Source organism: Neofelis nebulosa, chromosome 5 (genome assembly GCF_028018385.1).
Source record: "Neofelis nebulosa isolate mNeoNeb1 chromosome 5, mNeoNeb1.pri, whole genome shotgun sequence".
In the NCBI taxonomy this organism is placed as follows: domain Eukaryota; kingdom Metazoa; phylum Chordata; class Mammalia; order Carnivora; family Felidae; genus Neofelis; species Neofelis nebulosa.
In genome coordinates this window covers 88,447,856-88,460,806 of record NC_080786.1, presented here as the reverse complement: position 1 = coordinate 88,460,806, position 12,951 = coordinate 88,447,856, and the positions used below count along the sequence as shown (strand labels likewise).

The window sequence follows — 12,951 nt, the reverse complement described above, 5'->3', positions numbered from 1 at the left end:
AATAGCCAAAGTATGGAAAGAGCCCAAATGTCCACCGACGGTTGAATAAAGATGATGTGGTGTATATATATATACACAATGCAATATCACTCAGCAATCAAAAGGAATGAAATCTTGCCTTTTGCAACAACGTGGATGGAACTAGGGTGTATTATGCTAAACGAAATTAGTCAGAGAAAGACAAATATCATTTTGACTTCATTCATATGTGGAATCTAATACACAAAACAGAGAACATAAGGGAAGGGAAGTAAAAATAATATAAAAACAGGGAAGGGGATAAACCATAAGAGACTCTTAAATACAGAGAACAAACTGAGGGTTGCTGGAGGCATTTTGGGTGGGGGGGATGCGCTAACTGGGCAAGGGGCATTAAAGAGGACACTTGGGATGAGCACTGGGTTTTATATGTAGGTGATGAATCACTGGATTCTACTCCTGAAATCATCACTGCACTGTATGTTAACTAACCTGATGTAAATTTTTAAAAATTTAATAAATTTTAAATAAACAAATAAATAAAATTTTAAAGATATAAAGAAATAAAAAGATACAGCTTCCATAATCAGCCAGACCTCTAATTTAAATAGATTCTCAGGGTGCCTGGGTGGTTTAGTTGGTTAAGCGTCCAACTTTGGCTCAGGTCATGATCTCATGGTTCGTGAGTTCGAGCCCCACATCAGACTCTGTGTTGACAGCTTGGAGCCTGCAGCCTGGTTTGGATGCTGTGTCTCCCTCTCTGTCAACCCTTCCCCTGCTCATGCTGTCTTGAAAATAAACAAACACTAAAAAAATTTTTTTTCTCATTTTTTCTAAAAAATAAATAGATTCTCGAAGGTTTCTAACATAAAAGTCAAAGCTGTATGAATTATTCTTCCAGTCTTCTGGGGTGTCTAGACACATGTCCTCTTCCCCAACCTTTCAACAAGAAGCAGTGTCTAGTTACCTTATAAACCCAGTTTCCCAGTACCCAGTTCTTGACGCTAGCCTACTAATTCTCACATGGACCTTTTATTAGAAAGTATGTTATAATTTATTTAAGAGGTCTAATGGTACTCTGAATGGTTAAACAGGAAATTGGGCCAATATAAAGACTTCAGGAAGAATTTTCTTCCCCTTATTTTAATACTTTTTACTATGGTAATCTTCAGAGAACAGTAGAATATATTTCCATTTCTCAACACCTACCTTCAACAATTATTATATGGCTGATCTAGTTTCATTTAAACTGCCCCCACTTTCCACTCTTCACCACTCATTAAAACAAATCCCAGATAATATATTCCACGAGGATTCCAATCAGCATAAATGTGATCCTAGACCTGGTAACCCAGGGTCTTTCAAAGTTTTTAGCAAGTTCTAAGGGTTCCATGTCTACCACAGCCAAACCATAGGGCTAAGTACAGTGATTATGCCTCAATTTTTAGTTTGTCATGGCAAACCATTACCCAAATAAGTTTATTTAGGACAATTTAAGAGTACAGACACAAGATGGCCTAACATATATAAACTTTTTCACAGACCTTTAAAACAACCTTGAAAGTATAAAGATATTATTACATGTGGATCTAAACTCCCACACTTATTTAATTATATTCCAACACTGAAATGGTAGGCCTTTTCACAAGCAGTCAAAACAACCATATATAAACTACAGAGAAACAACAGTTAAAATGCTTCAAGATGTCTGTACCAGAGAACATTTCATGTATCTTTTTAAATGCAGTTTGGATGATGAACACGCCAAATTTAAATGCAAGAATCAGCTATTTATCATAAATACCATCCATTACTTAAAAACGTGATTAGGTGAGAAGCACATCCTTATAAATGTGCATCAAAAAGCTCCTGGGGACCACTTACAGCTCTGACTCGAAGAAGATGTGAGATGACAGACTGTAGTTCATCACTGTAGTGTTTTAGTTCAGTAAATCTCCTGAAACAGGAAACAAGGGAAACATCATTTTTTTTCTCATGGAAACAAGTCAAAAACTGAAAGACAAAAACAGCAGTTCTTGAGAATAATGAAACTGATTCTATTTAACCATATGCTGGCCTTATGCACACACCAATACAAATTCAAAAAATTCTAAAATAAAGCAACCATATTTTCTTTTGGTATTACTAAAGACAAGAAAAATACTTCATAATTTATACTGTGGAACTGAGATAAAGATAAAAGTTATATGAAAAGTTACTTGAAAACAAAAAACAGGACAAAAACTTGTGCTAAAAAATGTTCTGATGCAACCATAAACTCATGGTCTCTAACCTCAATCTTCATGCTGATCAATAATCTTTGTTTCCCTAATCTAGTAACTACAGTTCTGCAAAAAGACCTGAAATTTCTGATACCACCACCTATCACTCTCCAACCAGGCTTCACAAATTAAACACAAGCCATTAGTAGGAACCACCTCCACCTCTATCTCCTGCCAGTAAACATATCTACATCTATTATTTCTTCCTTCCCTCTAAGATCCTTCTTCCCATCAATACTCTAGACTCTATCCCAGCTACACCCCATATTCCTATTTTCTAAATTCCTCTCTCTGCAAGCTCCTTCTCATTAGCATATCAATTAACTCTCCTATATTAAAACACATACATATATTCCCTTGACAACACATCCAACTGTTAACACTCTCATCCCCAGCCATTTCACAGGCACACTTTAACAAGGTACTCTCTCTAGCAACAGTCACTTTCCATGCACCGTGCGGCCCACTGCAACCTAGTTTTGCCTCCAACACCAGCAGAGAAATACTCCTGACAAACTCACTAACTATTCTCATGTTGCTTAAAACCCAACAACAGACTTTAGTCCTCATCTTTCTTGATCCTTTCAGCAAGTTAACAGCTAACCTCACCCTCCTCCCAACTTTAGCATGCAAAGAGGCCCTAAAGTGTCAGAAACACTAAGGAGGGCCTCTCAGTAGGACAAGTGTGTGAACAAGCAAAACTGTACACAAAGGCCCTAGAGGGACTCAAGAATCTGAAGGTATAACCCAAATAATCCAAATGGTGCTAATCTTCAGATGATACTTTGGAAAACACCCTCAAGGTGTTGGCACTCCTTAGGATCCAATCCTGGGTCCTCAGCCATCTTAATCAATCTTTCAATCTATACATTTCATGTGACTTACCATTCACAAAGCTTCACAGTTATGGCGTACGTGTTACTGAATTCCAAATGTCTACCTCCTGCCCGAATCTCTCTCCTAAACACCAGACCTTTGTACTTTTACATATCTAGAGCTTAACTTATCTTCCCCTGTCCCTCCCAAAACCCTCTTCCCTATGTTCCCTAGCATTCTAAAGAAGAAAACCTGGGTGCCATCTATATTTCCTGCCCCTCTTTTGCCCCATTCATTCTACTAATCACTTGGTCTACCTCCAAATATTGCCCAAATATTGTCTAAATATTGCCACATAAAAGTAGAAGACTCATCTCCAAAAGTAGAAAGTTCATCTCCAAACTGCTCTTAGCAGTCTAGTTTGAAGAAATTTATTTTATTTCAAAATTATTTATTTATTTATTTATTTATTTTATTATTATTTTTTTTTTTTTTAGTAATCTCTACACCCAACATATGAGTAAACTTACAACCTCAATCAAGAGCCACATGTTCTTCCGACTGAGCCAGCCAGGCACCCCAGTTTGAAAAAATATAAACATGCATGAAGCTAGTATCATTTTGGTAATCCCAACAATCTTTCCGGTTTTCTACATTTTAAGAAAGGGCAGAATAAAAGTATTTTAGTGCTGTAAACTATTTTAGTAACGGTATGAATAATAATTATATATTGGGCCAGCTAGACCCACTATATAAAATACATGTAATATATAATATAGCTAGAACAGAGATTCTGTATGTGAAGAATCTGGCTTAACAACAAATGGCATGAAGCACCTGGCTGGCTCAGTAGAAGGAGTATGTGATTCTTTGGGGTTTTTTTCTTTAATTTTATTTATTTATTCTGACAGAGTGAGAAAGGGAGGGCGAGAGAGAGAGAGAGAGAGAGAGAGAGAGAGAGAGAAGATCTTAAACAGGATCTGTGTTACCAGCCCAGAGTGCAACACAAGGCTCGAACTAATGAACCATGAGATAATGACCTGAGCCGAAACCAAGAGTCGGCTGCTCAACAGACTGAGCCATTCAAGCACCCCAGGAGTATGGGACTCTTGATCTCACGTCATTAGTTTGAGTCCCATATTGAGTATAGAGATTACTTAAAAATAAATAAAACTTTAAAAAAAAAAAAAAGAACGATATAGATAATTCTTTTATCTAGAACTTAAGGCAAACAAATTCTATTACTAATTATACATTAACTACACACTTTAATAAGAACAGGGGCAAAACTGCTTTGGTTATGTTACTGTTCATATCAAATTTAAAATTCCATATATAATATGGTTATTAAATAAAATTTTATAATCCAGAAACCTAGTTAGGTCAGAAAAGGGAAGATAAACATTCAATTGATAAAATATTTTTCATTAAATTGAAAAACATTCAAGACAAAATATTAATATTATAATATTAATTAATAATAGTCTCATCTACATGCTCCTCCAGTGCATGCACATTCACCAAAGTCATAAAGCTAGCTTACTAGGTTTTTCAAAGAGGTTGACTTAAAATTTTAGTTCTTTATCTAAAGAGCGTCTCTTGTATACCATACCCGTCATTATAACCCTTACAGTGGAACCTTAAATGCATATTACTAAGTGAAAAAAGCCTATCTGAAAAGGCTACATACTGTATATGACATTCTATAAAAGGCAAAACTATGGAGATTGCTGGTTGCCAGGGGCTGGGATGGAGGGATAAACAGGCAGAGCACAGAGGATTTTTAGGACACTGAAAATACTTTGGAGTTTTTTTTTTTTTTTTGGTGGGGGTGGGAGGGTCTTGGTGTTGTTTTTTGTTTAAATTTCAAGTGGGTTCCATGCCCAACACGGGGCTTGAATTCATGACCCTGAGATTAACAGTCACGTGCTCTACCAAGTGAGCCAACCAGGCACCCCAGCCCCAGGACAGTTAAAATACCTTATATGATACTATTAATGATAGACATATGCCATTATACATTTGTCATAATATACAACACCAAGAGTGAACCCTAATGTAACGTCTTCAGGTGATAACAGTGTCTTAATATAGGTTCATCGATTATAACAAATGTACCATTCTGGTGGGGGATATTAACAGTGGGGGTAATTGTGCATGTGTGGGGGCAGAGGATATATATGGGAGCTCGATGCTGTCCATTCAATTTTTCTGTAAAACTAAATAGAACTCCTCTAAAAAAGTCTATTAAAAAAAAAAAAACTTCAGTGGTTACCATCACAATTTCCTGTTTACCAAAACTTTAAATATTTATATTTTATATTCAAAATTTATATTAAAAACCAAATACATGATTTCTAAAGTCAGGCATAATATATTATCAGACTATGCAAACCCAGCCCTTGGTAAGAATTTACACCACATAGAAATTAATGTTGAAGGCTTAACTAGAGAAATTCTAACACAACTCATGAACTTGGCAGCCAAAAATGCAAAAGCCTAATCTGCTCAAACACCTTTCTAATTGAAAAGTTCAGCTGAATCAAAGGCCAGGTAAAGGTCCATAAAATGAAAAGTCTGAATTACCCACCTAATTCAGAGAATGAGTAAAATTAAAATCTTAAGAAATGCCTAGGAACCACCCTAAGGACATTTTATTGTGAATGCATGGGTTTCCTTAAATATAGAAATGGTCTCATCACAAACACCTAACATTAATGAAGTCAAGTAATCGTCATACAGATACATCTCCATGAAATTATTCCACTAGTATGCATTTATCTATCAAGTTTTCTTGGTGTACAAAGTAGTTTATTATTAAATATACATAATACATATAATCTGCTTGAACTTTGTACATATTTGATAAGCAAAGCCATATAGGGAAAACTATTTCATATGAAATTAAAAATTACTTCTCTCATTTTTCTGATATCTTCAACAACATTTTAAATAAATCCTTCTAGGAAAAAACAGCGGTTTAATTTTCTGATACTTCAGTTACTTGCAACCTTAAACCTAATTAAGTTACCAAATCTCAAAATCAGTTTTAGACTGTAAAAGGATTTCAGTAATGTGAATTATTATTTAAATTAGTAAATAAAGTGCATACATTCAGAAATGAAAAATTAAATAAATTGATAGACATCATTCAAAACAACATTGTAACTGTTATTAAAACAAAACCTTACTTGTCTGGGTTTTTCACTCTGAATGTTGCATTAAGCGCTTTTAACCTGGAGTCTGCCTGGAAAAAATAATTTGTTCACTTAATACAATTACATTTCAGGGTATAAATCCAAACAGTTTTACTTTCCCTTTAGAATTAAGATGCTCAAATACAGTTTTCTTCATATCATTTGTCAAACACATTAAACGTATCTAAAAAAAAACAGCAAAGTAGTTATTTCTGAAAACACTACAAAAATTGTTAAAAATTAAACTGAATAACATGGCATTCAATGATACCAAAGTAAAACAATTATAAACATCACTATATTAACAGGTATACACACACACTCACACACACACACACACACACAGCTCTGCATTATTGTAACTCAGAATAAATCACATGGAAGAAGTAGTTTACCTTTCTCTAAATCAAGAAAAGGAACGATAAACTAAATAAAACGACTGCTCTGAAGCATATACATTACTGCAGGTAGTTCCCAGGAATCCACACCAAATGTACATTGGTTTTTTTCATTTTCACGATCACTATTTTAAAAAAGGAAGAACTGAGGCACCTGGATGGTTCAGTAGGTTAAGTGCCTGACTTCGGCTCAGGTCATGATCTCGCAGTTTGTGAATTCAAGCCCTGCACTGGGTTCCTGCTGACAGCTTGGGGCCTGGAGCCTGCTTCGGATTCTGTGTCTCCCTCTCTCTCTGCCCCTCCCCTGCTCATGCTCTCTCAAAAATAAATAAACATCAAAAAAAATGTTTTTAAACAAAAGAACTATGGAAATGCCTATACTAAATACTACATACTAAATTAAGTAAAACATGTGAGATGAAATCAAATTACTTTCTAGCTGACAGAAAATGTTACAACACAACCTTTTTTAAAAATTTTTTTAAATGTTTATTTTTGAGAGGGACAGAACATGAGTGGGAGAGGGGCAGAAAGAGCCACAGATACAGAATCCATAGCAGGCTCCAGGCTCTGAGCTGTCAGTGCAGAGCCTGATGCAGGGCTCGAACCCACGAACTGTGAGACCATGACTTGAGCCCAAGTCGGACACTTAACTGACTGAGCCACCCAGGCACCCCAAGAAAACACAACTTTTTAACTACTTTTTAAAACTTTTTAACTATCTTTACTTACTCTAGATAACTGCTCTCAAAGGAGGAACAGAGGGATCAGCACTAAATAATAATTGCATTCTATAAAATTTATACTTAATATATCCAAGTCATAGCCAAACTTCACACACATACACGCACACACACACACAGAAAGAAAAGAAAAGAAAAGAAAAGAAAAGAAAAGAAAAGAAAAGAAAAGAAAAGAAAAGGAGAAAAAACACTAAATTATGTTTCTGACCAGGCACAGAAACTACATAAAAGGTGGTTCAATCAGGAATCAATTTTTTTAATGTTTTATTTATTTTTAAGAAAGAGAGAGAGACAGAGTGTGAGTGGGGGAGGGGCAGAGAGAGAGGGTGACACAGAATCTGAACCAGGTTCCAAGCTCTGAGCTGTCAGCACAGAGCCCGACGCGAGGCACGAACCCATGAGCCATGAGATCATGAACTGAGCCAAAGTCAGATGCTTAACTGACTGAGCCACCCAGGTGCCCCCATTTTTTTTTTTTTTTTAAGAGAGAACGTGAGCAAGGGAGAGGGGCAAAGGGAGAGGGAGCGAATCCCAAGTAGGCTCTGCATTCAGTGCAGAGTCCAACATGGGGCTCAATCCTACAACCCTGGGATCATGACCTAGGCTGAAATCAAGAGTCAGACACTCAACTGACTGAACCACCTAGGTGCCTCAGTTTCACTCCACCTTACTGTATCTCCTTTAAAACAGTACTACTTGAAATCATCTTAGTTGTTTACTTGTTTCTTAGCTGCCCACTAGAAGAGTCGTAAGAAAGCACAACGTGAATGGTGCTCCTGGAGTTATACAATGGCTGCCATGGCAATACGTTATTTAATCTGCTTTGTTCATTGCTATATCCCAGTGCCTCACAAAGCGTGGCACAAGACCAACATGCAGGAGGTATCGACTGAATAAAAAGTAACCCCAACTATTCTACAGCCCCGACTATCTTCCTTCCCATGTTCTCTGTTAGTCCCACTTCTTCTCCTTTTCCAGTTCCTATTAAATATTTTACTTTCCTTATGCTGGATTTTGTCTTCCCTTTGTTATTTCATTTTCTGATTCTTCTCTTCCCCCACACCTTGCCTAGTAAGCCACTACCCAGCTTGGGCCTCTCTAATGTTCCTCTTCCCTGGCCCCCAAGTTGACTCCACCGCAAGGTTCTTTATTCCTGTCTCAGCTCAAATGTTATCTCTTCAACCATGTGACCCGGTTTACCCAGGACAGTCCTGGTTTATGCTTGTTGTCCTAAACTCAGTATTATTTTTTTTTTTTTAACATTTATTTATTTTTGAGACAGAGACAGAGCATGAACAGGGGAGGGTCAGAGAGAGAGAGAGACACAGAATCTGAAACAGGCTCCAGGCTCTGAGCAGTCAGCACAGAGCCCGACGCGGGGCTCGAACTCACACACCGCAAGATAGTGACCTGAGCCGAAGTCGGACGCTTAACCGACTGAGCCACCCAGGCGCCCCTGTCCTAAACTCATTATTAATAGGACCCCTTTTTACTCTCAAGAGAGTCCCATTAGAATAATAAATCTTATGGTCACCTATCTCAAAAAAATCCTTGAAAACAAAAATTCTGTACCATCATACCCTTTAACAATACCCTTTAAAGTATCTTATTGACTTAAACATTAATTTAATGTCTCTACTACAATATAAGCTCGATAAGAATAAGGGAGTTTATGTTTTCAGCTCATTCACTACTGTTTCCACAGCACCTAGAAGAGCACCTGACACTCTGTAGGCACCCAGCCACAGTGGCTCTCTGAGAATTTCTGTGTAATATACAGATTAGCAGAAATTTTAAAGTTTATTTATTTTGAGAGAGAGAGAGTGAGCGAGCAAGCAGGGGAGAGGGGCAAAGGGGGAGGGAGGGTGAGAGAGAGAGAAACAGATAGAAAAGAGAATCTCAAGCCAGCTCCACACTCAGCAGGGAGCCCAATGCAGGGGCTCAGTCCCACAACTGTGAGATCAGAACCTGGGCCTCAACCAACTGAACCACCCAGGTGCCTCTAGCAGAAATTTTCGAAGTCTGGACTATGGGCATTGGCAGTCTCTACTCCAAGCAACAGACAGGGTCCTGGATTCTTCTGAGTTAACCTAAATTCATTTAAGATCTGGGCATATGGATGACACTTTCATGACAGTAACTTACTGAGTTATTGGAGTTAAAACAATATCACCTTACTCTAAATCAACTAGTTTATATGTTCGTTACTCTAAACTCTTTGCTCTTTTACTGAATTGGTTAACATGAATATTTATATAAATACACAAGACAAAGAACACCAACACAGAGCAGTGATGAAGAGTTAGTGCTCATGTTTGTATTAAATACAGCACTGATAAAAAGGCAGTAGATTTTTATAATTACCTTGCTGGGTAAAATAATTAAATATTTTTAAGAAAATATTAATCTAGGGGCGCCTGGGTGGCGCAGTCGGTTAAGCGTCCGACTTCAGCCAGGTCACGATCTCACGGTCTGTGAGTTCGAGCCCCGCGTCAGGCTCTGGGCTGATGGCTCAGAGCCTGGAGCCTGTTTCCGATTCTGTGTCTCCCTCTCTCTCTGTCCCTCCCCCGTTCATGCTCTGTCTCTCTCTGTCCCAAAAAATAAAATAAACGTTGAAAAAAAAAAAAAATTTAAAAAAAAAAAGAAAATATTAATCTAGTAGGCCAAAACTATATATTAAATTAAACGTGCGTGAGAAAAGGAAAACTAAAGTAAGGTTACATTTCAATCTGAGAATGACAATCCAAAGGCCAAGGTTAAAATATAAATATTTGGTCTGATTCAGAACAATCTTTTTTTCACAGAAATAGTTTCCAATACTTCCTTTACCAACCAATTTTACATAATTACAAAATTTATAACCAAACACAGAGGTAACATGGGATAATAACACACACACACACACACACACACACACACACACACACACGTATATATACAAACCTCACATACATGTTTGTGTATATGCATGTACACACGGACATGTATGTGTGAGGTGGTCTAAAAACATTCTATCTTACAACAAAACTTAAAATAAGAAACAGTCACAATAAAATAAGGAATACAGCAGGATGTAAGGATTTCTAAACTCTCCTCATAACATCTTATTTTCTGCTCCATTTCATTAAAAGCCTGATTTCAAATTATTAATACTGCACATTAAGTATTACTTTCAAAGACTTTCTAAAAGTGAAACTGAGGTTATACCATAAGGCAACCCAAACATGAAACATTTTAACTAAACTCTTAAATAGCACCTATACACAAGATTCAATGCACTCAGTAAACAGCATAGTCTATATAGATGGAAGAAACTCAAGAGCTTTTTCAAGGTCACCAAAGTCATGGCCAAAACCTAGGTGCAAGGACAAATGATTGCTGATTTCTAAACTAGTGACTAAATCTTGACTATTACATAAAGAGAAGTCACTAAAACAACTATGTTTTACTTTTCTCTTTTCCTTAATATCAGATGCTAACATCTTGGACTAGTTCTCAGAAAACCCTATCAAAATATAAACATTTTTCAAAGTTTTGAGTTATTTCAAATCCAACTCTAAATTAAAATTCAAGTATTCTGAGTGCCATAAAGTAATGAATTATAGCCAAGAAGATTCTAATGTTTTCATGCAACCTGCCAACAAAATGTTTATAAATTAGAATCAGCTTATGACAGAATTAGATACTTGATTATATTTTCCATGCAGAAACAAATTTTTCTCTTTCTAGTTTTTCATGCTAAATTTCAAATACCTATGTGCCAATACATAAATCTCCAGGGGTGTTTTCACAACTACTATAAAGACATTTTGTTCTTGTTGCCAAGACCTATTGAACTTTTGTTACTGTACTATCATATGAATTGTTTTATAAATGTATAGATTATATAAATTTACATTACATTTTTCTACTTACCTATTCAGTTTACAGAAGAGATGAAAACTTTAAAAATTTGCCAATATTACATTACTTTGGGGGACGATAGGGAGAGTAGACAGGAATTAGGGTGGCCATCTCACCATACCTTATTTTTCAATTTTTAGATAACAATTTCATTCCCAAACACTAATTATAATTACTAAATTTGAAAAGCTGTGTCACTAATGGATACCAATTCAAAATGACTCCTATGCCCAAAGATGACCACCACATCCCAGCAGACAGAAGCAGCACAACGCATGGCTCATCTTCTAGTCTGCTCTGACTGGGAAACCCAAGCTCAATTCTTCAGAACTGTCTTTCATATCTGATAAAGAACGAGCAAGTGTGTGCACAAGAATTTGAGTGGCAGTGGTAAAGACAGCGGAGTAAAAAAAAAAAAAAGATGCAAAGTGTATGAATATACTGCAGGAAAAATCTACAGTTTGTGTCTCAATTACTGCTTCAAAATACTCCTTCCCAATAGAATGAAATTCATAAATATGCCCTCTATAATCTCACTAGTAACTAAAATTACACAAATCCAAAGTGAATTCGCAGTATTTCTTTGAAAACCTTACCAATGATATTAGATGCAAAGCCAATTTCCAACATTCGTTCATTCAATAAATACCAAGTACGCACGAAGTGCAAGGCACCGTGCTAGGAATTATAAAGGAACTTGTCAAATTATTTCATACAAATTTTCTTACCTTCAGTTGAAACCCAGTTTCATTCACGGTCTCCTTCCAGTTACCTTCCTAAAAATTAATTTTAGAAATCATTGCAAAAAAACAAAAACAAAAACAAAAACGTAAGGAATACTCCAAATAAAATAGATTAAGCATCTACTGTTCTGTTATTCTTTCAGGGGAGACCAGAGAAGGGTTAAAAAAAAGAATTCATTTCTAAGTTAAATATACAATCCAGATTTCAAAAGATTACCAAAAGATGGACCCAAGATTTTATAGATCTGGGCCTCAAAAAACTAAACACTAACTTTGATATCATTTAAGTGATGCCAGAAAGTACCATCTTTAGTATCCTTAAGTATAAAAATGTTAGCCAAAAGAGTGATATAACCCAATAATTTTGAAATCAAAACAAATTTAAAAACACAATTAAATGAATGTATATTAATAAAGCTGCTCCAAAAAGATTCTTAAGCACAAGCATTCTATAGTTTAAAAGAAAAAAATAAAATGAATTTTTTTTTTGAAGACTTAAAGAAAAATACCTGTGTTAAAAACAAATAGAAGATTTTGTCTCTACAAAGGATGGGATGTGAGGCAACTCTCAAAAGAAAGTTTTCTAAACCAATCCGTCGTCTTTCCACAAAATCCGGGTCCATGTTGTCAGCAGAGAGTTTATGCCAAACAAATTCTGCCTAGGTAAACAAAACAATCATGAAGCAGAATCTCAATGCTAAATACTTTTGAACTGTACTGCTGTTTCATTTCTTACCCTTTTCTCTGGTAGAGGTGGCACAACAATATGTGGATAGTAAACTAAAAGGTAGTTTCTCAACAATTCAAATTCACTATACCGCCTCCATAGTGAATCTGTTAGGACACTTTGACCATCAGTATGTTCAACTGACCTGAAAAGGAACAGAATA

The 12,951-nt window shown here is 36.2% G+C and overlaps 1 protein-coding gene across 2 annotated transcripts in view; it reads right to left on the bottom strand.

The window, feature by feature from the left end:
- The window catches only part of SNX4 (sorting nexin 4), a 71,232-nt gene that overhangs the window by 37,253 nt on the left and 21,028 nt on the right, over positions 1–12,951 (bottom strand). For both annotated transcript variants that reach the window (XM_058731077.1, XM_058731078.1), the window contains 5 exons: positions 12,798–12,933; positions 12,571–12,720; positions 12,047–12,094; positions 6,269–6,324; positions 1,864–1,936 (listed from right to left, as the gene is read on the bottom strand). In XM_058731077.1, the coding sequence (XP_058587060.1) occupies positions 1,864–1,936; positions 6,269–6,324; positions 12,047–12,094; positions 12,571–12,720; positions 12,798–12,933 (463 nt within the window). The remainder of the gene's footprint in view (positions 1–1,863; positions 1,937–6,268; positions 6,325–12,046; positions 12,095–12,570; positions 12,721–12,797; positions 12,934–12,951) is intronic.